The sequence below is a fragment of the Cupressus sempervirens genome, chromosome 4 (genome assembly GCF_028749045.1).
Source record: "Cupressus sempervirens isolate cs-2001-9-10 chromosome 4, ASM2874904v1, whole genome shotgun sequence".
In the NCBI taxonomy this organism is placed as follows: Eukaryota; Viridiplantae; Streptophyta; class Pinopsida; order Cupressales; family Cupressaceae; genus Cupressus; species Cupressus sempervirens.
The window spans coordinates 915330043-915355914 of NC_143121.1; the positions used below are offsets into that span (position 1 = coordinate 915330043).

A 25872-nucleotide genomic window follows, 5' to 3' on the forward strand; every position below is an offset into this window, starting at 1 on the left:
CATGTCTTCACCCATCATCATATCTTCTAAAGATAGCTCTTACGCATCATAGGAATCCATCATAATCGTTTCAGTCATGATCTCCTTACACACAATTCAAGATGCCGACACATGCAAGTGGAGTAACACATCAACATGCCAACTAGACATGTACATTCACACTTAATTACATTATTTGCAAAAAATACATTTACAAAACAAATAATAAGAATAGGAATTATCCAAGGTTGAGACACCTTATTCCTAACACATAATTCTTATATTAAACCATGTTGACAACTTTCATCTCAACTATAACTATAACCTTTGTCTTAGTGTAAATATTAAACACTAATCATAGACAAGATTAAATTGAAACTATAAACTCAATCATTACCCTAACATGACATAAATATAAACTCTTCTCAAAACCCTTACCTATAATTGTAATCCTAAACCTTCATCATAACCCTTAGTAATATATTTATATTATTTAAAAAATAACCATGATCCTAACCATAATTATAACGGTAAACCTAAACATGATCATAACCCTAACCATGGCTTGTAATCATAATTAAAGGTCTAACTCTAACGACAATTCTAACCATCATGTAAAGCTTATTCATTAAATATTTATATCAAAAGATATAAATAATTATTAAATTTTAGACATATACAAAAAAAAATCAAATAAATAATTAGAAATAATACTATTAATATATTGTATAAATTTATAATATCATTATAAAAATAAATATTCTAAAACTATCAATAAATAATATTATTAAAATGAAGTAGATTAAAATTATTGTAAACAATTTACATTTACTTGAATAAATTATTTATATTTTACCATGCTTATCAAATAGATTAAATATAATAGTTAAATAAATTCTCAATAACATTATATATATTAATTAAATATAATTCTAAAAATACAAGGGAAATTAGAAGATTGAAACATATATAACATTATTTTTATTTTTATTTTTAAATCAAAACTTTTTAAAAAAATCAAAATTTAAAATAAAATAAAATAAAATAAAAACTTATTTTTAAAAAAAAAATTAAAAAGAAAAAGAAAAAAAAGTAAAAAAGAAAAAAAAGTTGAAAAACATCTAACATGACAACATTTTAGCTGTTGCGAAAAAAATCATTATACAAAAAAATTAGATTTCAGTCTAAAGAGCAAACGAAAAAGAGTGGATAAGAAAACTTGTTTTTTCTGAGTCTTGAAAAAAAAAAAAAAAAAAGGAAAAATAAAGAAAAAAAGATAAAGTAAAAAAAGAAAAAGTTGAAAAACATCTGATGGATGACAACATTTCAGTTGTTGTGAAAAAAAATCATTATACAAAAAAATTAGATTTTTCTAAAGAGCAAACGAAAAAGAGTGGATTAAAAAACCTTTGTAGAAAATTTATAAAACGATCATTTATAGAAAATTTACGATTCAAAACAAGAACAAACTTTTGCTGTAGCATCGCATCCCAAAAGAGAAAGATCAGGAAATACCCTGTGCAAATTTCGAAACAGCGGAATGGCATTCGCTAAGGAGATAATGAGAAGAGTTGCGGTTCTGGTCAGCCATCTTATTAAAGTATTTGTCGTGAAATTTTTCAAAATCAAACTTTTGAACAAAATGAGGAGGAAGAACACAATCTGCAAAAAGCGGAGCAAGAACAGAGGAAAAAGAGAGAGGAAATAGATGTGGCAAATGAAGCAAAGAATGCAGAGCAAGAACAGAGGAAAAAGGAAAGGAGAGATCATGCTAAAGAGTACATGGCCGCACGGCCTTGTCGGACATTTATAAATAACCCAACAGAGTCTCGAATTATTGATGAACCACATGTAAGAAACCGAGCTTGACAAATAATTTATCATTTTTTTAATGATTTTTACTTTGATTTTTAGTTTTCAAGATGAGCTGTTGTTTATTAACAGGATACTATTTTTGAAAAGAAGAACCCAACACTGTCACCAACTGCAGATGAAACAACGGTGAGTATCCCTGTTTGACAAACAAAATTACCAAGTTTTTGACGATTCTTTTCGAGTTGGGGTTTCAAGATAACGTGATATGATTTTAGAAAAAGAGTAGCTGATTTTTCAGAGATCCCATGAGGGGGAGGAATCGACAAAGGGCCTGCTTCTATATCTCATTGGGTAATGCTAATTTTTTTAGTCCATTTGATTCAACCAGTTAAAATTTGTTGATTCAATCTGTTAAAATTTGTTGGTTCAATCTAATGAATTTGTTATGATTACATGCAGCTAAATCTACATTGAAATCGACAACTCATTTCCAATTGCTACGAAAGTCCACTCAGAAATTGGAGCAATTGGAGTGGGAGCAGTCGATTTCGAAAGAAAAGCGTCAAGCTACATCAAACTTGAATGATGATCTTCAAGCTTTGTCAGGATCTTCATCGACATTCAGAGGTGTATCTACCTTCGAATTTTCAGTTATGTAACTTCAATCTTCATTTGATTCTAAATTACTATATCTATGAGATATTTTCTGTGTGCACAATTATAGAGACATGCTAAAAAAACTTCGATGAACTAATGAGCTTACTTAACAAGCAAGAAGCTCATATTATTTGAAAAATTATGTTTCATTTATTTTGCAATCAATGGCTTCTTGTTTGTTTGGCAGAAAACTTGAACATTCAATCAAGCTCAAATGGTGGGCTGTCTACATTAAATGTTGCAATAGCACCTGTTTCTGATATAAGTTCTTACAACTTTATCAATGGGTTTGGTGGAATATTATGTCACATCACTAATACTACTACTACTGAAAGTATAGTAGTGACTACAACTCGGCCTGATAGTGAATCTCCTTTAGGAGAGGCCCCATGTTCCATCAGAGCTACAACTTCTGTAAATGATGATGAGATAGAAGACATACGAGAGAGAATTGAGGAGCTGCAACTTCTGTAAATGACGATGAGACAGAAGACATACGAGATAGAATTGAGGATGTAGCTGCCCAGTGTTCCGCTGTAGGTGTCCAAGTTGTTCAACTATCCGATTTAGACACAACACTGCACGCTCTAGATAGTCTTCTAGTTATGAAAAAGAAGAAAGGCTTTCAAGTCAGTTTATTAGAGGTATGTTTGGTTGATAATTGATTTGTTAATGTTACAACTAATGCATTATGTTTTTTTCCCCATTTGTGTAATGTCTGATGGCATTGTGTGATTTCATAAGAATTAGAGTTTTTAGAATTATGACCTAATTGGAACAAGTTAACAATTTGTGGATTTAATAGGACTATGATGATAAGGGACATGGAAGCAAAAATGGTAAGAGAGCCTTGGCTGCTCCAGTATTAGAATATAGACATCATGGTGGAAAGTGGCACCGTCTATAGAACGAACAGTTTAAAAATCACACACTAAGGCTTGATTCCTAGGCTAAAAGTGTTAAATAGTCAAAATTGACTTATTTTTTCAAGCTTAATTTCTTCCTTAATGTGTGATGTTTAAGGACCTATAGAGGGGTGCCGAAATACTTCAGATAACAACATAGGTAGAAACGATGATCTTCTGCTGTACACACTGTGATAGAGGTACTTCTGAAGGTTAATCATTGTTTGTCATCTTTTCTCTATCATTTCATTTTAAGATTATGCCCAACAATACTCTGTTCCTTTTAGGGCATGCCCGTGTTCAATCGCAACGAGAGCTTCCACGCTTTAATATCTGGTGGAGGCCATAAAGAAATTTGACAAGGCTACGTCACAGGTATGTTAGATTGATAATTAGCTATTTTAATGTTACAGCTGGATGCATTATGCATGCTTTGTTTCTTCATCGGGCCTAAAAACAGATTTGAAGTTTTGATCTGCAGTGAGAAGCCCATGGAGTATTTGTGCTGCATGGAACCTAGCATCCTTGCTGCCTTCACTCAAGAACCAACATATCATGTCTATGGCTGTTTGGCTTTTTAGGGCGCTCATGCATTCTTTCTTAGATTCATGGATTGGGAGGCTTGCCAATATTGCCAAGGCTTCTTCACCACACATGATCTCTTTTCTGCTTAGGATATAAATCAGCATAGAGGGGCCTCCTGATGCAACTATTAAAGCCCTATTTTGCTCACTCATGTTAGCTAGATAAGCTAGGGTTTTCAAATTTCCAATGTGGGCAGAAGAATTTCTAACGTTGAGCAGCACATGTTGTATCCCTTTCTCACTTGGGTTAGCGTGGGAAGTATTACTTGAATTGGAGGAGCACCAAGCTTGAATGAGTCTCTGTAATGTGAGGATTAATGTGTCCAAAGACTCCATTGTAGATTCCAGTGCACTGGTTCTTTCATTACTTGTTGGGATATGGACACCTGGAAAGGGAAGGAATGGATATGGTCTCCATGGATTTTAATAAATTTCGCCCAAATCAAGATGTCCAACTGTGATATCGCAAATGAAAATTATAGCTTTGGAGCATGAAGAGGCTTTTCTGATTGTACATGGTCAAATTCCAATAACAGCTCTTCCAAAACAGGCAGCAAAATGGTATTACAACGAAAGGGGGATTTAAGAGGAAATACAGAGTCGAAGAAGTCAGAAAACTAATTACCTCTGTCCGGCTGTGTGAAAAACTGTGGGTAGAAAATTGGGTAGCAGTTGACCTGTTTACCATTGAGCACCATCACCAATGTATACTGGTTTGAATTGAAAAAGAGTCGTCTCATAAGTTGAAGAACTGCAACTAAGATATGTTAACCTTTTGTAGGATTACTGTACGAAGAAAGTAACCCTCGGACAGTACACCACATTTAATTTGCAAAGGAAATTTTCGCAAAAAAGAGGGGTAAAAATTTATTAAAACAGAAAGGAATATAACAAGGAGAGCTCAACAAGGAGCTCGATCCTGAGCAACAAGATCATCAAATTCTTGCACCATCTCAAAGGACAGTTGCCCCCTATTCCTAATATTCCAACCCGGATCATGACTAGAAGCCCATTTGGCTAAACAATCAGCAGGTCTATTCCATTCTCGCGGAATATACTTGAACCTAATGAACTGAAAAGAGGAAGAGAAGAAAAGAATCTGCTTAACAATAGTGGCCAGCTGCCAACTAACATCCTCAAGCTCTTGCGAAGAAAGCATGTTCACCACCACCTGGGAATCAGACTCACAAATAATCTTACTCCATCCCCACAAGCAACACTGTTCCACAGCATATAAAATAGCCTAAGCTTCCATGAGATTGTTAGTATAATCACCCTTATGAATTGAGAAGAAAAATTTAACATTCCCAGAACTACAACGAGCTACTCCGCCAATACCAGCCGGACTAGGATTCCCACGAGAAGAACCATCAGTGTTAATTTTCAGAACTCCACAGGGAGGAGGAGTCCAGTGCCCATCCCGGTTAACCCGACCCTTCCTCTGATAGTGAAGCTGCCTGGACATAGAAGGAAACCTATGAGCCGCAACCCCATCCTGCAGATGAAAATTGAGGCGATTACAGATAGCAAGATCAACTGGATCCATACCCCCATCAAGCTCACACTTCACAAGAATAGTTTCCTGGAGAGAATGTGATATTTTCCACCAAAGATGCAAAACACCAAGCCGAACATCTTGGAATATGCGACGATTCCTCTCCAACCAGATATGCCAAAGAATGAAAGATGGGCTAGCAATCCAAGCAGCATGGAGAGAAGAAGACTTGGAGGGAGCACTACCCAAGCGAGCCCAGAACTCAGGCAAAGAGGAAGCATGCCGAAAAGAGCAACCCCAAGCGCTCCACCAAAGGTGCCATATCTGAGTAGAATAGGAGCAATGGAAGAACAGATGGGAGACAGACTCCTCTCCATTACCACACAAAACACAATAAGAGGGGCCCTGAAATCCACGTTTACAAAGATTATCCCAGGTAAGACAACGGTTGTGAGCCACTAGCCACATGAAAAAATTGCACTTGGACCAAGAAACTTTATTCCAGACTTGCTTCCACCAAGGGACCTCAGCATCCCCAAATAATTGTCTAGTTATCTCCTGATACCCAGTAGAGACATGATATTTACCAGACAAGGTATCGCCCCAAGCCAATACATCTGGACCAAGCAAAGAGGAACACTCTCTAGAGGCCAGAATTTGAGAAAGCTCCTGACGATCCATGTCTGTACCTCCAGGAGGCCAATCAGAGGAATGCTTCCATCTATAACCAACAACAGGTCCCAATTGATAAGGAGTCTTGTAATGAGCCACTTTATCCCATCCAGCGGCCAGAAAAGAGTCACAAAGAGGCTGAAGATGAGGGTATATGGATAAAATGGAAGGGAATCCATCCCAAGCATCAGACCAAAACAAAGCCTGAGAACCTCCTTTACATATCCAGAACAGACCCCTCTTCACCAACATCGCACCTGTCTTCAAAGTATGTCAAACCATTGAGCCACGACCTTCAAGAGGAAGTGCAGAAACAGAGCAAGGATCAGCACCATGAAAATATTTATGAGTGATAGTACGAGCCCAAAGTTGATGCTGTCTAGAGCACCATCGCTAATAAAGTTTAGCAACCAAAGCTTGTCTACTCAATAGAGCAGAACGAAGACCAAGACCACCCTCCTTTTTAGGCCTACAAATAGTTGCCCAATTAACCAAGCTCCATTTAGTACTACGCAAATTACCACTCCAAAGGAATTGTCGAGAAAGAGCATCAAACTCCTTGAGAAAGTAAATAAGTGCAACATGAACCATGCTTCTATAAGTAGGAAGAGCTTGGATAACAGCTTGAAGAAGAGTAACCCGAGCAGGAGTAGAAAGCCATCTATGAGTCCAATGATTAACCTTATCCTGAAGCTTGGTAATCAAATTTTTTCAGAAGAGACGTGGCTGCCTGGAAACAACAATAGGAATGCCAAGATAAGTCAAAGGAAGTGAACCTATCTGAAACTGTAGGATACCAACAATCCTGTGCTGAATAGAATCAGGAGTGTTAAAAAAGTAAATGAAAGATTTGTGCTCATTAACTTTCTGGCTTGAAGCTGCCAAATAAACGTCCAAAGCATGTCGAAAGGCTTCAGCTTCCTTGATCCTAGCAAGATTGGCAAGAGCAAAATCATCAACAAATTGAAGATGGGAAAGAGAAGGTAAGCCATTACCCCACCGCCAGCCTTGAATAGAATTCTGGGACACCTGAGGCTTAATGAATCTACCCAAGCCTTCAACCATGATGATGAATAGATATGGGGAGAGAGGGTCACCCTGGCGGAGGCCTTTAGAAGCACCAAATAGTTGTGAAGGTTGACCATTAATAAGAATAGAAAAAGAGGCAGAAGTAACACAACTCATAATCCAACTCGCCCAGTCAGAGCTAAATCCAAAAGAAAGAAGAATACTCCTTAGGAAGCTCCATTTAACTCTATCGTAGGCCTTAGCCATATCCAGCTTAACAAACATGGCTCTCTCCCTTGAAGTAGCCATAGAGTGAATAGCCTTAGTAGCAATAACCACCCCATCCAAAATTTGTCTTCCAACAACAAAACCACCTTGTTCTTCTGAGATAATAATGGGAAGCCACCTTTTCAGTCCCTCAACAATCAGCTTAGTAATAACTTTGTAGACCACATTACATAAGGCAATTGGTCTAAAAAACTCCAATTGATTAGCACCCTCTCTCTTAGGAATAAGAGTCAAGAACGTAGAGTTCAAAGCTCGAAGCATCTGCTTGCTAGCATAGGATTCTTTAACCACCTCCAACAAATCATGATTAATGATGTCCCGAAATTCCTAAAAGAATTCAACTAGAAAACCATCAGGACCAGGAGCCTTCCCCTTAGGCATGCCAAAGACCACCGCCTCCAGCTCTTCCAAAGAGATAGGACGCATGAGATAATCATTCATTTCCTGAGTGATAAGGGAAGGAATATAGGACAAAATAATATTTTCTTCATTATCAGCAGGAGGAGAGTCCTCAGAGAAGAGGGTAGAGAAGTACAAAATAGCCTCCTGGAACAAAGCTGGCAAGGAATTTAGTTGGATACCTTGAGAATTAACCAAAGAAGAGATAGTGCTCTGATTCCGGCGAGATTGCACTGTTTTATGGAAAAAGGCAGTGTTTCGATCACCTTCCTGGAGCCAATCAACTCGAGCTTTTTGCTTCCAAAAAATTTCCTCTCGAAGTTCCCATTCTTCTAGAGCTCTAGAAGCAAGGGATTCAGCCTGGCCAAGATCCTCCGAGAAACCTCGATCTCTAATCTCCCTTGTGATGACATCAAGATTTTCTTGAGCAAGCCTCTTCATAAAGTGAAGATTCCCAAAGCATTCCCTATTCCATATCTTGAGCTGCCTTTTAACATATTGAAGCCTTTTAGAAAATGAGAACATTGCAGTATCATATGCAGGGGCACCATCTTTCCACCAACAAAAAACAAAATCATGAAGAGAGGAGTCATGAAGCCACATCAACTGGAACTTAAAAGGAGGATGCTTCAGAACATAAGCCCCTATAGCGGAAAATTTGATTGGCCAATGATCTGAACCCCTCCAATCAAGGATTTCTGAAGAGATAGTAAGGGTGCCATTAAGCCAGAAGCAAGAAACAAGAAATCTATCCAGGCGTACTGAGATAGCAGCAACACCAGTCCTGCGATTATTCTAGGTATAGAGGCCATTAGAAGGCTTAACATCAGAGAGATGCAAAAGAGATATGTGTTGCCGAAGAAGAGCAAAAGAAGGCCCCAATCTAGCCAAACCACCATGCTTCTCTTCCAGACTTAAAACTGAATTGAAGTCCCCTGCTAACACCCAAGGATGACAAGGATGACAATTTCTAACATATTGAATATGTTCCCAAAGTTCCTCCTTTCCCACAAGATTAATAGGTGCATACACATTAATAACCATGATTACCTCTCCTGAGTCTAGAGCAGAAGCTACCATAGAGAGAGCTGAGCGAGAAGACATCCAGCCAAGAGGAGAAATTTTTTGAGGATCCCAAAATATAGCTAAACCACCAGCACTGCCTGTTGCCCCAACACACTGGCATTGGCCACAAGACCAAATACTAGAGGCATGTTGGAGCATAGACTCCACAGAGAGCTTAGTCTCTTGGATACAAAAAACATCAAGACTATGATCAACCACCAAGTTATGAATAGCCTTTTGTCTAGGGATGCTATTCAACCCCCTTACATTCCATGAGAGAATAATCATCATTGGGTAGATTTGGGAAAATGAGAATCCAAAGGTTTCACTAAACCAGACTCAATCAATATATCTCCTGTGAGTTTAATCTTCTCTTGGTCTGTTTTGCGCCCACTTCTTAGAGGGGGAGAAGAAGAAGCCCGCTTAAAGGGTCGAGGCAGCAACCCCAAGGGGAGAGGAGATCCCTTGCCCTTACTTGATGGTAGCACATCCTTAACCAAGTCAGCCAAAACAACATCATCATCTTCCAACACTGCAGGAGTCACCAGAGCCGCTGTCACAAGAGCTACAGGAACCTCACAATTCTGATATACTACAACTTGAGATGCCTCACAAGCATCATTAGGAATAGATCTCTCATCTGGGCAAGCTGGATCAGAAGAGATAGGAGGAGGAATACCCTCCTCTAGAACCATACTATCCAGCACCTCAAAACGGTTAAAACTTGAATCAGATAATCTTTCTTTCAAAGGCCTCTTTTGACCATGTCCCTTAGCTCGAGGACGAACAGGGGTAAATCCATCCTTATCCTGCATTGGAGCCTTACCCTTACCTGTAGCATCTTGTGGATTCATCCCCTTGGTAGTATTAACCATTTGAGATTGTCCTTTCCCTGTAGTATCTGCCAAACCACCAGCATTTCCAGCTGTAGACCGATCCACTCCTTTGAAACTCGAGTTACGGGGGCACTGCCGCAGTAAATGACCATACTCATGAAAAATCCGGCAACGGAAAGGGAGGGATTCATAATCTAACTGCTACACCCAAGAAGAATCCCCCAGACAAATTTCCAAAGAATCTGGTAATGGGTTATTCAAATTAATTTCAACACAAATTCTAGCAAAAGAAATAACCTTTTTATCAAGGGTTTGATGTGCAATCGCAGCTGGCTTCCCCAACAAAGCAGCAATTTGTCGAAGGATGTCTTCACGCCAAAATTCCAATGGAAGACGAGGCAAGCGAACCCAAAGGCACTACTGAAGGGAGATCCTTAGCATAATTAAAACCTGAATGCCAAGGTTTGACAAATAACCCCACATTGTTGTAGAAATAAGGGCCTCCTTCAAAAACACGATCACGATCAGACATGCAAGAGAATACAACAAAAAAATAACTATTCCCTACCAACATAATCTCCATATCGCCTTCCACCTGCCAAGAGCAAAGGATTCATGCCTCAAGAGCGGATAGGGAAATCAGGATTCCAAAAAATTTGCATATCAAAGCATGCTTGGTCCAATAATCAATGTCCTCCATTACAGCCGTTGGAGGAATAACCAGAACAGGGCGATCATGGCTACGCGGAAGACAACCATTAACTTTTTTCAACTTGGAGCTCTCCCCTGAATAAAACGATTCAGATCGGATTGCATGCATAGTTGGAGAAGAACCATCTGTTCTCACCAACGGAGAAGAAATCCCAGGCCCTGCCATGCAAACAATAAAACCCCCAATCCAAAATTGACTGCAGAAGATTTCCAAAAACATCGATGCAAATTATGTCCAGTAGCTAACAATCCAAACAGAACAGAAAATAGTAAAGATCAAACACCAAGAACAGGCTAGGGGAAAAACCCTAGCCCAGCCGGCAGCCAACGCTTCTCAAAGACTCCATCAAAAGGGTTTGTGTTAAACCTAGTGTGACTCGAACCGGAGTTGATGCGTAGCACCGGGATCATTAGCCTAACACTACCATCATATTAGAATATTCATCAACAAATAGAATGAAATATTTATCTCCACAATAGCTTTGAACACCAATAGATCCACATAGGTTAGTATTGCAAAGGAAATTTTGATAAATGTATTTTATTTAATTATTAAATTAAAAAGTTAATATGTTATTTTGTTCGTGCCAATCGTTCAGTTTAATAGAAAACCTCTATTTTTATTTTAAAAAACAGTCAAAAATTAGGGGGCTGGCCCTTTTGATCAATAGGAATAGAAGAATTTTTGAGGCTTTAAATCTTTTTTAAAGTTTGAAGTTTGGATAGATTTATTAAAATTAAAAAATTGTCTATTTAAAAACTTATTGGTGATAGTCAATATAGTAAGGAAAAAAATTATTTTTATAACAAAACTTAAGAAAAAATTTAAAATAAAATCATATGAATATGAAGATGGCATGCATAATTTTTTGGATTGTGAGCAAGAACACAAAGAAGTCTCTAGAATGTTGGGAAAGCTCAAATTTTGTAGGTGTATACTACATTTTGTTGATTTTTATTTTGGCTTTGACCTCGTTTCTATAAGCAAAAAAATGGTTTTTGTATGAGAAATTTGAGTTTTTATCAAGCTTTGAACTTCCCTACTTTAATAAGGACAGATTTTAAGCAACTCACTAAATTGTGGTATTCCCCAACTAGTAGTAGCTACCAAATTTATGTGCCTCTATGATTACTTAGCTTGCACTAGAATTCTTTATTTCATTATTAATTGTCTGGCCTATATTCATTGTAGAAGCTAAACTTTTGTTTACACATTAAAGAAGTCTTTCAAAATTGAGATAAAGTTTTGTTGATCCTAAAGGTGCCCCTCTTTCTTCAATTAGTGAAATTCAGGGATATTTAGGAAAAAAGGTAAAAGTTGCAAGGACAACCATGGCATCTTTAAAAATCTTTGTAGTTAACTTTAAAAAATTTAAAATTATAATTCATCCTTAGCTTCAAATATTGAGAAGCATATGATATTTAAAAGCCCATTATTACTAGGAAAAAAAAATTAGAGAGGTTTTGGGCTCCAAAATACTTATCACATAGGTGCCTTTCAAGTAATTGGGATTTTCTTTTTTTTTTTGGAAAATGGATGTCCACTGCTACCAATCTTAGACTGTAATGGAGCCCTTCCCATTATAGTCTAAAAGTGTTGTGTATGGGTAAAATGGAAGAACCAACTTAGCACATTTATAAGGGGGAAGACCAAGATCCACCATTTCTTATTAGATTAGATCAATACAAGAGGGAGTACTAATATAAACCTAGTACAGAGAGGAATGAATATCTCAGATTTGTTTCCCTCTCAACTCTACCTTAAGAGGATTAAGAAAAAAGATACATAAAGTAATGTTGTAATGCAAAGTATGGAAATAGAAAGTAAAAGATGATATACCTTGTGGAGTACAAACCTGAAAAAATGTGGTGTCAAATGTTGTTAGAAGTTGTTGTAATGCGAGGTCTAGGCTGAAATGTGTGAGGCAGACAAAAAACAGAAATCATTTAGAGATGTGTAGGGGGAAAACTAAAAGGTAGTCAATTTTTTTATTTTCTTTCAAATGTTTATATTGTTTGCTACTATTTGTATGAGCTTTGGATGACAACTATTATGGGTATGGATACTAGAAAATTAATTATAATAAGATAAAATGTGCAAAACAAGATCCCATTGGTCCAAGGGTAGGAAAATTTTGCAGGTTGAGCTGGTGAAGCTTGGGAATTTGTAATATTCCCAATCCTAAAGAGAAATATTGATCATGAATATCATAACTATATATTGACTAAAATGTCAATTATATTGTATTAGAAAAATATCAAATAATAATATACACCTATACTATAACTAGCCATCAATTAATAGATAATCAATATTAATGTTGAACAAAAGATAATAGTTAAAAACTAATACCATGAAAAATGTTTACACTTGTATTGCATTTCACAACTTTTAAAAAAACCTAAGTGTCCTCCATCGTATAGGAGACGTTTTTTGTGGCTGCATAGCTGCAACCTTGTTGTTATAACTTGTCAAGCATCATATCTATTGAAAGATGCATGGGGGGGAATATTTAATATCAATGCAGCTATCAAGGAAACCACTGAATATGGTCAAGGAAAATTTACCTTCATCTTGAAGTTTATATTGTATTAGATAAATATCAAATAATACTATACACCTATACTATAACTAGCCATCAATTAATAGATAATCAATATTAATGTTGAACAAAAGATAATAGTTAAAAACTAATACCAAAAAAAAATGTTTACACTTGTATTGCATTTCACAACTTTAAAAAAAATCTAAGTGTCCTCCATCGTATAGGAGACGTTTTTCGTGGCTGCATAGCTACAACCTTGTTGTTATAACCTGTCAAGCATCATATCTATTGAAAGATGCATGGGGGGGAATATTTAATATCAATGCAACTATCAAGGAAACCACTGAATATGGTCAAGGCAAATTTACCTTCATCTTGAAGTTTATATTGTATTAGATAAATATCAAATAATAATATACACCTATACTATAACTAGCCATCAATTAATAGATAATCAATATTAATGTTGAACAAAAGATAATAGTTAAAAACTAATACCATGAAAAAAGTTTACACTTGTATTGCATTTCACAATTTAAAAAAAAATCTAAGTGTCCTCCTTCGTATATGAGACGTTTTTCGTGGCTGCATAACTGCAACCTTGTTGTTATAACCCGTCAAGCATCATATCTATTGAAAGATGCATGGGGGGGAATATTTAATATCAATGCAATTATCAAGGAAACCACTGGATATGGTCAAAGCAGATTTACCTTCATCTTGAAAATATAATCCACAGAGACCCGTCAATCAGAAGTTTATCAAGCCAATGAAAAGGGAATAAAGCACATCAAAATAAAAACATATCGAGATAGCATATCAATCAAATAGATTAAAGAGGGGCAACTTTCTACTAGCTCAGCCCATCTCTATGAGCAAGAGCACATGGCATGAACCAATCAATTAATGGATTCACAAAAAGCATTGTAAAACATAATACAAAATATATACAAAAAATGAATGGGTGTCCTACGTGAATTCCATGATGGAAGAAAAAATTAAGATTGGTTTATGTTATATAGAGTAATTTGGAATTAATAAAGAGAATATCAATATCGTTGTGAATGGAAAACCATAGAATTCCCATTAAAGCATGCAAAACTGACACAATCATATTTCACCCTAAAATAGTAAACGAGTTTCATACACATGAAGTTCCACATGGATATCTTCCAAGCAGGTCCTAAAGGGTAGTCATGTCAAAGGTTCCTATAAGCATGGAAATCAAACTATTGAAAGAATGTGGGAAGGGGATGTGCAAATAGTAATTATTGTTTGACAACCTAATTATACTCATCACATACTCCACCATTTTATTGGCAAGTATATATGAATACATTGAATATAATTTTTTTATCAATAATTATAATAGTGGGACACTCATAAGATATTGAAGGTATAAAAATACATTGAATATGTATTATAATTACACATACTATATATACTATGTAATTAAAGTATTATTATGATACCAACAATTATTAACTATATTTTCCAGTAACAGTACAAGTGATTATTAAAATTAGATATGATATATTCTTATTGTATTGTCTTAAAATGGAAGCATTTCCATGTTAAGAGTGTTTAGCCCTTCGGGTAAGTGGTCTAGGGTCATGTCAAGTGCCTTGAATAGGTCTTGCATGGATCTGGTTGTTTTACCCCTGTTCTGCCTCTCTCTCTCTCTCTCTCTCTCTCTCTCTCTCTCTCTCTCTCTCTCTCTCTCTCTCTCTCTCTCTCTCTCTCTCTCTCGCTATCTATCTATTTATAGCTTAATTCTAACAACTTTCTCTATGAAAATGAGGACTTTGACTTTTTGGGCCAAGGATGAACTTTTAGGTCAAGGTCGACCTCGACCCTAACCTAGGTAAAAAAATGACCTTGAACCTAACCTAGGGTAGGTTCGACCTTATCCCTAACCCTAGGTCCAATTTTTAATTTTTGGGAGTTTTAGGATATCGGTGCTCGAAAAGTTTCATTTTCCCACTTTTAGGTGAGCTGTTTCAGATTTCAGAATGGTAGACTCTTGAATTACATTTAACCTAGGTCCATTTCTAGGGGTTAAGGTTAATTGAGATTTAATGCTCCCATGTTGGCCTTCTCTAGAAGTTTGGGCCCTAGATCTCTATATAAGGAAGTCTTCTTCCCTCATTTTGAGATCCACTATCTATGAGTAAAGTTATTTTCTACTTTTCATGAGAGCATTCACCTACTATGAAGTGAAGATCTACTATCTATCAAGAATTCAAGCATTCAAGTCTTCAAACATCGAATTCATCAAGCAGGTCCATTATTAGTCATTGAAAGATTAAATCTCTATAGAGCCCTCTTGTTGAAGATTTCTCCATCCACATTCTTCCAAGCCTTTTTCTATGCAAAGATCCATTCAAGATTGGTGTTAATGATCTAATGCCATTGATTTGAGACATCCTACATACATTCCTACATGCATTTGGAGCATCCGTACTTGTGGATTCAAGTATTCGAATCCTCTATAAGGATTTCAATATAAACAAGGTGAATTGTTTCATTTACTTTGTTTATTTATATTGCAATTTTAATTATATTTCAAGGTTAATTCCAAACTAGGGTTTGACCAAAGAAAACCCCCCATCCAAACAACAAATCCCTTTTTCTTTTGTAGATACAGGTGTGGAACAATGAATTAAAGTGCAAATTTGGATACCCTTTTCATCGGACTTGTGGGATCCATAAATAGAAATTTCATTGGAGTAGTGCAAGTCACGGTCAACTTTTTGGGGCATAATTGTGCTCTGAGGTAAGATTGTGCCCCTCTATCTAGGTCAAGGTCAACTTGCATTATCTCTGAAACTATACATAGACATCAGAAATCAACATTTTCCAGATTTTCCCTATTTTAAGGTTAGTATTTTTTTATTCATTTTACATTTCAAGTACTTACTTTTCCATAACAAAGATTATAGGATCTCATCCTTTCTTCATATTCTCCATTGCATGATCTATTTGTGCATTGATTACTTCCTTGTGGTTAATCAATTAAGATCATTCCTTTTGGGAATTCAGGTTGAGGATAGGTCCTATTTTCCCCTATTCATTTTGGTGAACTCAACACACTTACCCTCTTTTTTTGTGTGGAATTAGATGCCCTATTGTATTTTGTAGTGTTATATTTTGTTTCATAATTGTTAGGTCTTTTTATGCATTAAGATTAGATTTCATTTATGCTCTTGCATTTTAAAATTCAAAAATACAAAAAAATTGCAAAATCTCTATCAAAATACAAAAATATTTATGCTCTATGTTTTCTTAAATTAGTTCATTTACATTGCATTGGTTTATGAGCTTTATTACTTCTACTCCTACTTCTAATCTTTAGGTTAGACAAATTTGTAGACTTATGGGTACCTTTTAGCCTGAGTCTTCTTCTCTTTTCCTTAGGATCCTGGATGAGAATTTGATTCTTCCTGATTCTAATCCTATTATGGAGAAAAACTCTTTTCAGTCATCTCATAATGAGGATGATTCTTTAAGAGTTCCTCTTGAACAAGTCCAAAAAATTTCAAATGAGATTGATAAAATCACTAATTGGCTTCTTCAAGAAAACAATAATCAAGATTCTATTCAAGCTATAGAGGCTCTTAAGAAAGTTCTTTGTGATAGTGATCAAGGTGTTAATCTCTTGCATGGTATTACATACCTTGTGCATTCAAATGTTAAAGCTTTAGCTCAAGATTTAGGGTTGTCTCCTCTTGTCACTAGTGTAGAACCTTCTTATGTTCCCTTCCCTAGTGTTCCTACCTATACTCCTTTGGTTACTATGAAGGTTCCCTTTATGAGTGTTCCTCCTATGTCCCTTCCTATATCACAACCTTCTTATCATAATGCTCCTTTTACTTATTTTAATCCTTTGCCAACTTTAGTTCCTAGTGTTCTTCCAGTCGTGTCTTCTATTCCTCTAGCTTCCTACACTTTTCCCAGTGTTTCTAGTGTTGCTAGTTCTCCTATTTATTCTAATGATTCAACAATTATCACTTTGGTTCAAACTGTGTCATCTTTACAAAAACAACTTGCTACCTTAACTCAAAACAAGTTTAGTATTCATACTTGTGACATGGGAATTCCTTTGTCTCAAGATATGATTCGTACTCCCATTCCTCAGTAAGCTGACATGCCTCATCTTGAGAATTACAATGGTAAGGGAGACCCTTTTCATCATATTAAAACATTTCAAATCCTTTATAGTGATTATGCTCATGATCATAGGATTTTGGCTAAGTTTTTTGCTTGAATTTTTCATGACAAGGCTTTAGAATGGTTTTGTTCCTTGACTCCTTATTATATTAATTCATTTTTTCAACTTGTCAATGCTTTTATTCAAAAATTTCAAAACAAGGCCTGCAAGTGTTTTTAATTAATTTGATGCATTGTAAACAAAATTCTAAGGAAAAATTGATTGAATTTATTGGTAGATTTCTTAAGGCTGAGTGAAAGCTTCTGTATAGCATTTGTTTAGCTAGTTGAGGATGCTCCCTAGCTGCTCTACTATTATATTATATTATTCCATTGTAGCACAATAGATTATTCACTCCCTAGAATTTTTAGGTAGATGAGTGCCCATTCTAGGGTTTCTCAGGCTTTATAAAGTTTAGTTTCTCTTGCCTCCCACTGGGTATGTTCCTTTAGAATAGTAGGCAACCCCACCTCAAATTACTAACTTTTACACGATCATCATACACCTGTTAACGAGCAACAACCAACTCACCCACTATCATCCACTCACCATCCCTTCTTCCCCTCTCAACATGTCTCTGCAGACCCTCAACTTCTATACCCTACTTACCCAACTCACTATCATTTAAGCATTTACATGCTCAAATTTCCTATCATGTTCCTAATATTGATATCCAATGTATGTTTATTTCAAAATTGCAAAAGTATATTAGAGATAAGATTCTGCTTACTGAGTTTACCTTTTTTCAACAACTTTGTGCAATGCTTCATCATTATCAATTACAAGTGAGTCAATTTGAGAGCACCACTCCAATGGCTCCTGTTCCTGTTGATAAAAGTGATGCTTCTCCTAATTCAAATAAAATTAAAAAATTTAACAAATATGTCAAGATAAACAAACGAGCAAGTGTAGTTGTTGATCAAGTTGTTGTTGCATCTCATAATGCCACTTCTAGATCTATTGCTTTTTGATTAAATCATATGTTTACTCCTCTTTTTGAATCTTTAAATTCTATTATGAATAGGTTGCTAACTACTAATATGATTACTTTACATCCTATTTGACCTCTTTTACCTACTACAATGGCATCTAAATATTTTGATCCTAAAGCTTTTTGTCAATATCATCATCAGAATGGTCATGACATTGAGAAATGTTATTCTTTATAACATAAGGTTCAAGATTTAATTGATTCTAATGCTGTATGTGTTGATAATTTTGATGGTAGTGGGAATAAATTTGTTTCTCCTCCAAATCAAAATCTTCAAATCTATACAAATCCTTTACCTACACATGATACTAATACTATTGCTCAACCATCTTCTATGGATATTGTGTATGATTCAAAGATGGATGATCTTAATTATGTTGTTAATCAAGTGGGTCATGTGGTTCAATCTACATCTCCACCTCACCCTCAGCTTCAATCTCAAGTTTCAGCTCAACCTTAACTGAAACCTCAGCCCAAATTGAAGCCTCAACCTAAACCTTAACAAGTTAAGAAAAAATTGTAAGCAAACTTGGCAAGAAAGAATATAACCATTTCCACATTACCCATAATAGATTTGAAATAAATACGCAATTAAAATCCACATGCAAGAGAATAGACAACATACCCACAAAATTGTGACACAAGATATACCCTGGGAAAGCCTCATTGAGGGGAAAAACCTAGCCTCCAAAAGCATCCATCACCATGTATTATTCAGCAAAAACACCATTGCAATACAACCATGAAAGCCTTCATGGCCATAGCCACAAGCGAGCAAACTATGTGAATAATCATGAATCCACACATCCCATGCCATGCTTCCAACCTTCACAAATGCTCCCTTGGCTAACCTGTCAAGCCTTGTCCCACTCGACTCTTGCCTTTTGTCTTCTCCTTGTCACTCTACAACAACTACCCTTGTGGCTGATTATATAGTAGCAAGTCCCACAAAACCACCAAGTGGTATTACATAAACCATGTGTTACCTAACCCATTGGCCTCACATTTAATATTGGGCATTTAATTCTTTTCTCCAATATTAAATAATTACGTGAAATATTATCACAATGTTATAATACAACTCATCAAGAATATTCCATGGGAATCTTTACATGTTGCACATCCATCTAGATGCAATATTACATAATAAAATACAATAATAAAATATAATAATATTATGCAATGTGTGCAACACCCATTATCTCAACAAAAATGACCTCGTGAACTTTTGATTACCTTTAATGATTCATAGACTATTAAATCTCCTAATGGTTCCCTTTATATTTATGCTAAGATACCCACTCGTGGTTGTCTTGTTGATTCTGCCTCCTTAGTCAATGTTATTATAAAAGAAAATCTTTTAATCAAAGGATTGTGATGTGATTTTTATGATACATTGGATGTGTGGATTCAAACTTGTAATGGTTTTCTTTATCCATCATTTGGTTCTATTGATTTACTGGTTGAACTTTGTGGAAAAATTGTTAACACTACCTTTGTTGTTATTCCCACTTTTGATCGGTCTCAAGTTAAGCTTGGTTTTCATGTTTAAATTCCATGCATGTTGTTGCTTCACCTATTCATAAATGTCTTAAATTTGTTTATGATGATGAAGTAGAGATGGTTAATCATAGTGTATATCATATTTCTAGGCCTAGTGATTATGCTACACTTGACTTCTTTTGGCCTTCATTACCTAATTCATGTCCTTCTCATCCTAATCATCTTTTTTGCTCATATCAAGCCTATAAGCATCATGAGATTCTCAAGTTAAGTTTACCTCATATGGATCTTAGCCGTGGTCTTTTTACTAGACCTTCCATACCTCCTTTATCTACAACTTCTACAACTATTAATCAAACTACCATTGTTTCTTGTGAGTCTTCTTATAATCCTATTAATCCTCCTATAGGACCTGTAAAGGATTTAGTAATTGTTACTCCTAGTTCTCAACACATTTCAAGCAAGACAAAACATAATCAATTTGCTAATGAATGTCGTAAGAAGTGTCATGCTCAAGCTAAATCTCGCAATTCTCTTCTTCAAAAATCTTTACCTTCTTTGGATACAACTATGCATGATGTGTTAGAAGTTATTATTAATAATCATGTTAAGATGCATGATTCTGATGATTCTATTCATATCTTAGATCCTATTTTGATTAATTTAGATGAAGAAGATACTGATGATGTTAATGATGAATATAAAAATATTGACATTGGTATTGATTTACCTAATATGCTTTCCTCACAATTGACACTTACACCTAGTATCAAACATTGTGATTCTCAAGAGGATCCTTGTTTGGACCTGGCTATCATCCTTACTATGTTGTATATAGTCCCTCTTGTGAGTTATCCACCTTCCCTAAATGATATATAATGAGATGGGGAGAGTAGGTGACATGCTTGATTGGCTAGTCCTTCCTTGATTGGCTAGTCCTTCATGGAAGTATTTTTGTGTGTTTGTCTATTGTATTGTGCTTCTCCCATGATTTCCTTGCTAAATGTTTTTATATTCTTTTATATGATATTTGTTTCTTTATTGGTACAAGGTGATAAAAGAATTGACCTTGTTGTACTATTCCTCTATATGTATCTCTATTCTTCCATATGTTGTTTCATTTTATTTTGTACTTGTGCTATTGTTTGTACATGTTTCTTCATGTAATCTGCTTGGATTTGTGACTTGGTAGCATTGATTCTTTTTGGTCTCTAGGTCATGGTCCAAAAAGATTCTTCTTTGTATCTCTTATGTGATCTTTCCTCCTTTGTGATTGTATTTCTACTTTCTTTGGGGGATGATGATTTCTACTTTCTTTGGGGAATGATGTCAATTCATTTGAAATAATATTATATGTATATTATCTTATGATCATACTTGTTATGGTTTCACAACACACGCCCCATTTTTCCTAAAAATGGGGACCTCCTACTTTTTCTTTTAGCTTTTTAGATCCCTAGTCTGGGGTCCAAATCTTTTCTAGGGTTTTACCTAGTGTCTTTGGTTAGATCCGGGTCTCATTTCAAAAGCCTAGATTTTGGAAATCATCATCAGAGAGGATAAGCCATTTTTGCAAAGGAAAAAAAATAGTGCACCGATGCACCCCCCTAGGTGCACTAGTGTGCCAAAATTCAAATGAAAGTGCACCTATTTAGGTGCACACCTACGCACCTTTATAGTCCTCATGCATTAGAAAGGAAATGTGAGGTGTGCACCCAACAGACCCCATGAGGTGCACTAGTGTGCATTCTCATATATAAACCATTGATGAGGAAAAAGGCACACCTAGCACACCTCTAAGGTGCACCTAGTCCACTTTTTTTGTTTATTAGAGGCTAAAATGATGTTTTTGCAAGTTTTGTGATGTTTTTACATTCTCAATATTTTTTTCATGTTAGAGCTTATTAATTAAGCATTTTGAACTCTCCAGATTAATGTTTTCTTCTTTTGTAGGTAAAAAGGACATCCTCAACTTGTCAGGATCATAACTTTTGACCTAGAGCTTAGAATTTAGAACCGTTTACACTGTTAGAAAGAAGAACTAAAGACCTAATTTTAATCCCTAAAATAGTGAGCCTTCAGCTACCCAATTTTAGGGATTGATGAAAGTTTCAACTTGAAATTTTGAGTAGAAGACCTCTGAATAAGTCATTTAAAAATGCCTAGAAGATCTTGTGAAAAAATTTCAAACATTTGATCATTTTGGATAATCTGGATCACCTGGTCTCTCATCGGGAGGGATAGGGTAGTTGGAGAGAAGAAAAATCAAAGATACAGAGGTTGGACACATGAACCAGAACATGTTCCTCATCTTATGCAATGACAAGATTCAACACGAGTGCCTTGGAATTTCAGGTAGAAGAAGGAGTTCAAATGTATGCAAGTTTTTTGGCTATAAAGAGGGTATAAATCATCAAAGGAATCAAAGTACACTTATTTAGAGGTTTAAAAAGATTTTTGAAGAAGTTTCTACTGATGAAGACATTCAACAGGTCTTCAGGACATAAGAAGCTTTTATAGAACTCGATGCAAAGCTCAAGGATTTTGTTGAAACCCATATGGTAGATAATTATAGGAAAAAGGTCAAAGATAAATGTAATGCATTGGATTTATTATATGCAGTGAAGGTTACTAAGATTATTGAGAAATTCAAAGGAAAACATCTAGACATAGCTCTGGTATGAAGGGGAACAAAACCCAAAAGCTAGAATTTTATTTTTGGAACTAAGTAAAATTTTGCATTTTTGGACCTTCAAGGTGCGCAGGTGCACAAGTGCACTTTTGAAATAATCCTTTTGAGGTGCATAGATCTCTAGGTGTGCAAGTGCATTTTTGAAACAATTCTTTCAAGGTGCACAGCTTCGAAGGTGTGCAGGTGTATTTTTGAATCAATGCTTTTGAGGTGTGCAGCTCTGTAGGTGCACAGGTCCGCAGGTGCACCGACAATTAACTGCTAGTTTCAAAAATAGAGCTTTCCATAAATCAAAAATGTGTTCTAACAACAATTTAACTTTGACAGATGCCCAATGAAGGATGAGCTTCTATTTTTGATACTTCTAGACACTTCTACATCAACCGAAGGCTTTCTCATTCTTTTCTCTCTCATAAATTCTTTATTTTTGATGTGTAAAGGCTCATGCATCCAATTTATGAATATATAATGGATGGAGTCCTACTAAGTACCAGTTGGATGCTTAATTTTTATGTAATTAGTTTGTTTTATTAAATTAAAAGCATATTATTTCATGAAGATATCTCTCAGTCTCAACACAAATTGAGGAGATGATTTCTTATAAATACCCCATTGTAATATGTAATGAAGGCCACCATTATTATGCAATAAAATTATTCTTTTGGTGCTCACATTTGGAGTATAGTCATTCTTGCCTGAATGTGTCATTACTTTGTGAATTTTTTTCATAGAATTGTGATTGAGCCAAAGGTTTATTGCATTGTTTCTAGTTGTGCAATCTTTTAGTTCTGGTGTTTGCTACAAATTTACTAATTCCATTGACGTAACGAGCTCGAGAAGAAATCACCAAATTGTGCTTGCATAATTCTTTGTCTCGCATGAGTGCACTTTTTGTGGCCTTGTGATTTGATGAAGAGTGAAACATCATTCGATTATTGAAATTTCCCATTGATGATTGCATCAGTGGAATATAGGAAGCGTTGCTCTTATTTTTCATTGGTTACCTACCGATCTCTTTGGAAGCTTAACTCATAGACATGTTATTTTTTGTAGCTTATGTCCACTATGATTTCAATTTCACATTATTTGCTTTGAATTTCATGTTATTTTCTTTGCTAACCCCTTGTTAGAATAGGAACTCATATTAGTTGCATTGTTAGATTGCATTCATTAAAAAATAGAAGAAATACAAAAACATAATTCTTTGTGTGTTATTTTTGAAATAGTGTGTAGATTCTACATTCCATCCAAAATCAAAATGAACCAGCAAAGGCCTCCTCATGAACATTCACATTTATCTTCCACTAGGTGGGTTCTAGTAGGTTGCAAGATCACCCAGAACCTTGGAGTCAATTTACAAAATCAGCTTTTCAAGAGAGTAGTTCACAAGAATTCTTGCTATTTAGCATTGTGTAAAATGATAGCTCAATAATATTGAACCCATAGTAGGTAGATCTGGCCTTTTATGTTCTTGGTATGTTCATGTAGTATTTCCCTCGAGTTGCTTTCAATTAGGGGCATCTCGTAATGAAAACATAATTAGTGGAGTCATTTTTGTTTCCATTAAAGTCATTGCTCCTGTTAAAGTGTTAACAATGATTTTAACGTAGAGGCATACACTTTGCTCATTACACACACACACACATTTCAATATATATATATATATGTTTAAAATACCTTTTTCTCCCTTTCTGGATTAGTGACTAATCCTTAAAGCATGGATTTATATTTTAGGATCTCTTGATTCCTCTAGTTTCAAATATATTTTGATCCCTTAAGGTTGGAGGTGTCCTTAAGATTGGATCTCTTCTTCTTTTTGGTTTTACTATTATTAAATAGAATATTCTTGGGGGTAAATCCTTGATGGATTGACTAGTGAGTAGCCACATTCACTAGGCAGTTTAATTCCATCTTTTCAGTTGCATAGTTTCCTTGTGTGGTTTACAACAAGACATAAGTTTTCATTGGGCGATATAATCACACTCTTTTTGTTTTCTCTTTTACTAGAGATCTCTCTCTTATTGTAATCTTGAAGTTAACAAAGACTTGAGTCTCTAGGGGCTTGAGGATCTCATTGTCCCTATAATTTTAATAAGATTATCTTTTCATTATGATCTACTTTACCAAGAGTTTGCATCAACTCCATACTCTTGCTAAAGTGGAGGCTAAATGTATCATCTTAAAATAGAATCACTTCATTCTTAAGAGTGGTTATCCCTCTAAGCAAGTGGTTTGGGGTCATGTAAAGCACCTTGAATAGGTCTTTGCATAGATTTGGCTATTTTCCCCCTGTTTTGCTTCTCTCTCTCTCTCTCTCTCTCTCTCTCTCTCTCTCTCTCTCTCTCTAGGCCTATTTGTGACAACTTTCTATATGAAGCTAAGGAATTTAAATTTCTAGGTTAAGGACAACCTTTTAGGTCAAGGTCAACCTTGACCCTAACCTAGGTTAAGGATGGCCTCAACCTTGACCTAGGGCAAGGTCGACTCCGTCCCTAATCCTAGGTCCAATTTTCATTTTTTAGGATTTTTGGGATATCAAGCTTCAAAAAGTTTCATTTTCCTACTTCCAGTTTGGCTATTTTGGGTTTTGAAATGATACACTCTTAAATTATATTTAATCTAGGTCCATTTTGTGGGGTTAAGGTTAATTGGGATTTAATTTTCAGCCTGCTCTAGAATTTTGTGCCCTAGATCTCTATATAAGAAAGCCCTCTTCCCTCATTTTGACATCCACTATTTATGAGAAAATTTATTATCTACTTTTCATGAGAGCATCCGCCTACTATGAAGTGAAGATCTACTATCTATCAATAATTCAAGCATTTAAGTGTTCAAACATCCAATTCATCAAGGAGGTCCATTGTTAGTCATTGAAGGATTCAATCTCTATAGAGTTCTCTTGTTAAAGATTTCTCCATCCACATTCTTCCAAGCCTTTTTCTATGCAAAGATCCATTCAAAATTGGTGTTGAAGATCTAATGCCATTGATTTGAGACATTCTACATATATTCCTACATTCATCTAGAGCATCCATATTTGTGGATTCAATGATTCAAATCCTCCACAAGGATTTCAATATAAGCAAGGTGAATTGTTTCATTTAATTTATTTATTTATATTGCAATTTTAATTATATTTCAAGGTTGATTCCAAACTGGGGTTTGACTAGGGAAAACCTCCCATCCAAACAAAAAGACCCTTTTTCTTGCAAATACAGGTGTGGAACATCAAATTAAAATACATATTTGGATACCCTTTTTGTCAAACTTGAGAGATCCATGAACAAAAATTTTGTTAGAGTAGTGCAGGTCAAGGTCAACTTTTTGGGGCACAATTGTGCCCTGGGGTAATATTGTGCCCCTCTATCTAGGTCAAGGTCTACCTGCATTCAAAAGGACAATTTTTTTTTGGGTTTTCTCCATCTCAACATTTTCAGTCTAGAACAAGTGGCAAAAATCTCTAAAACTATACAGAGACATCAAAAATCAACATTTTCCAATTTCACCCTAATTTAA

The 25872-nt window shown here is 35.5% G+C and overlaps 1 protein-coding gene and 1 long non-coding RNA gene across 2 annotated transcripts in view; one reads left to right on the plus strand and one right to left on the minus strand.

The window, feature by feature from the left end:
• The first annotated feature begins 1636 nt into the window (after nt 1–1636).
• LOC149564383 (uncharacterized) lies at nt 1637–3969 on the plus strand. Its single transcript, XR_016363604.1, has 8 exons — nt 1637–1830; nt 1924–1980; nt 2070–2145; nt 2254–3095; nt 3257–3290; nt 3475–3556; nt 3644–3731; nt 3838–3969. It is a non-coding gene; the product is annotated as an uncharacterized LOC149564383 (long non-coding RNA).
• Nucleotides 3779–25872, minus strand: part of LOC149564384 (U-box domain-containing protein 30-like) — a 47327-nt gene continuing 25233 nt past the window's right edge. The window contains exon 3 of the mRNA XM_089828340.1: nt 3779–4205. Within this exon, the coding sequence (XP_089684466.1) occupies nt 3779–4205 (427 nt within the window). The remainder of the gene's footprint in view (nt 4206–25872) is intronic.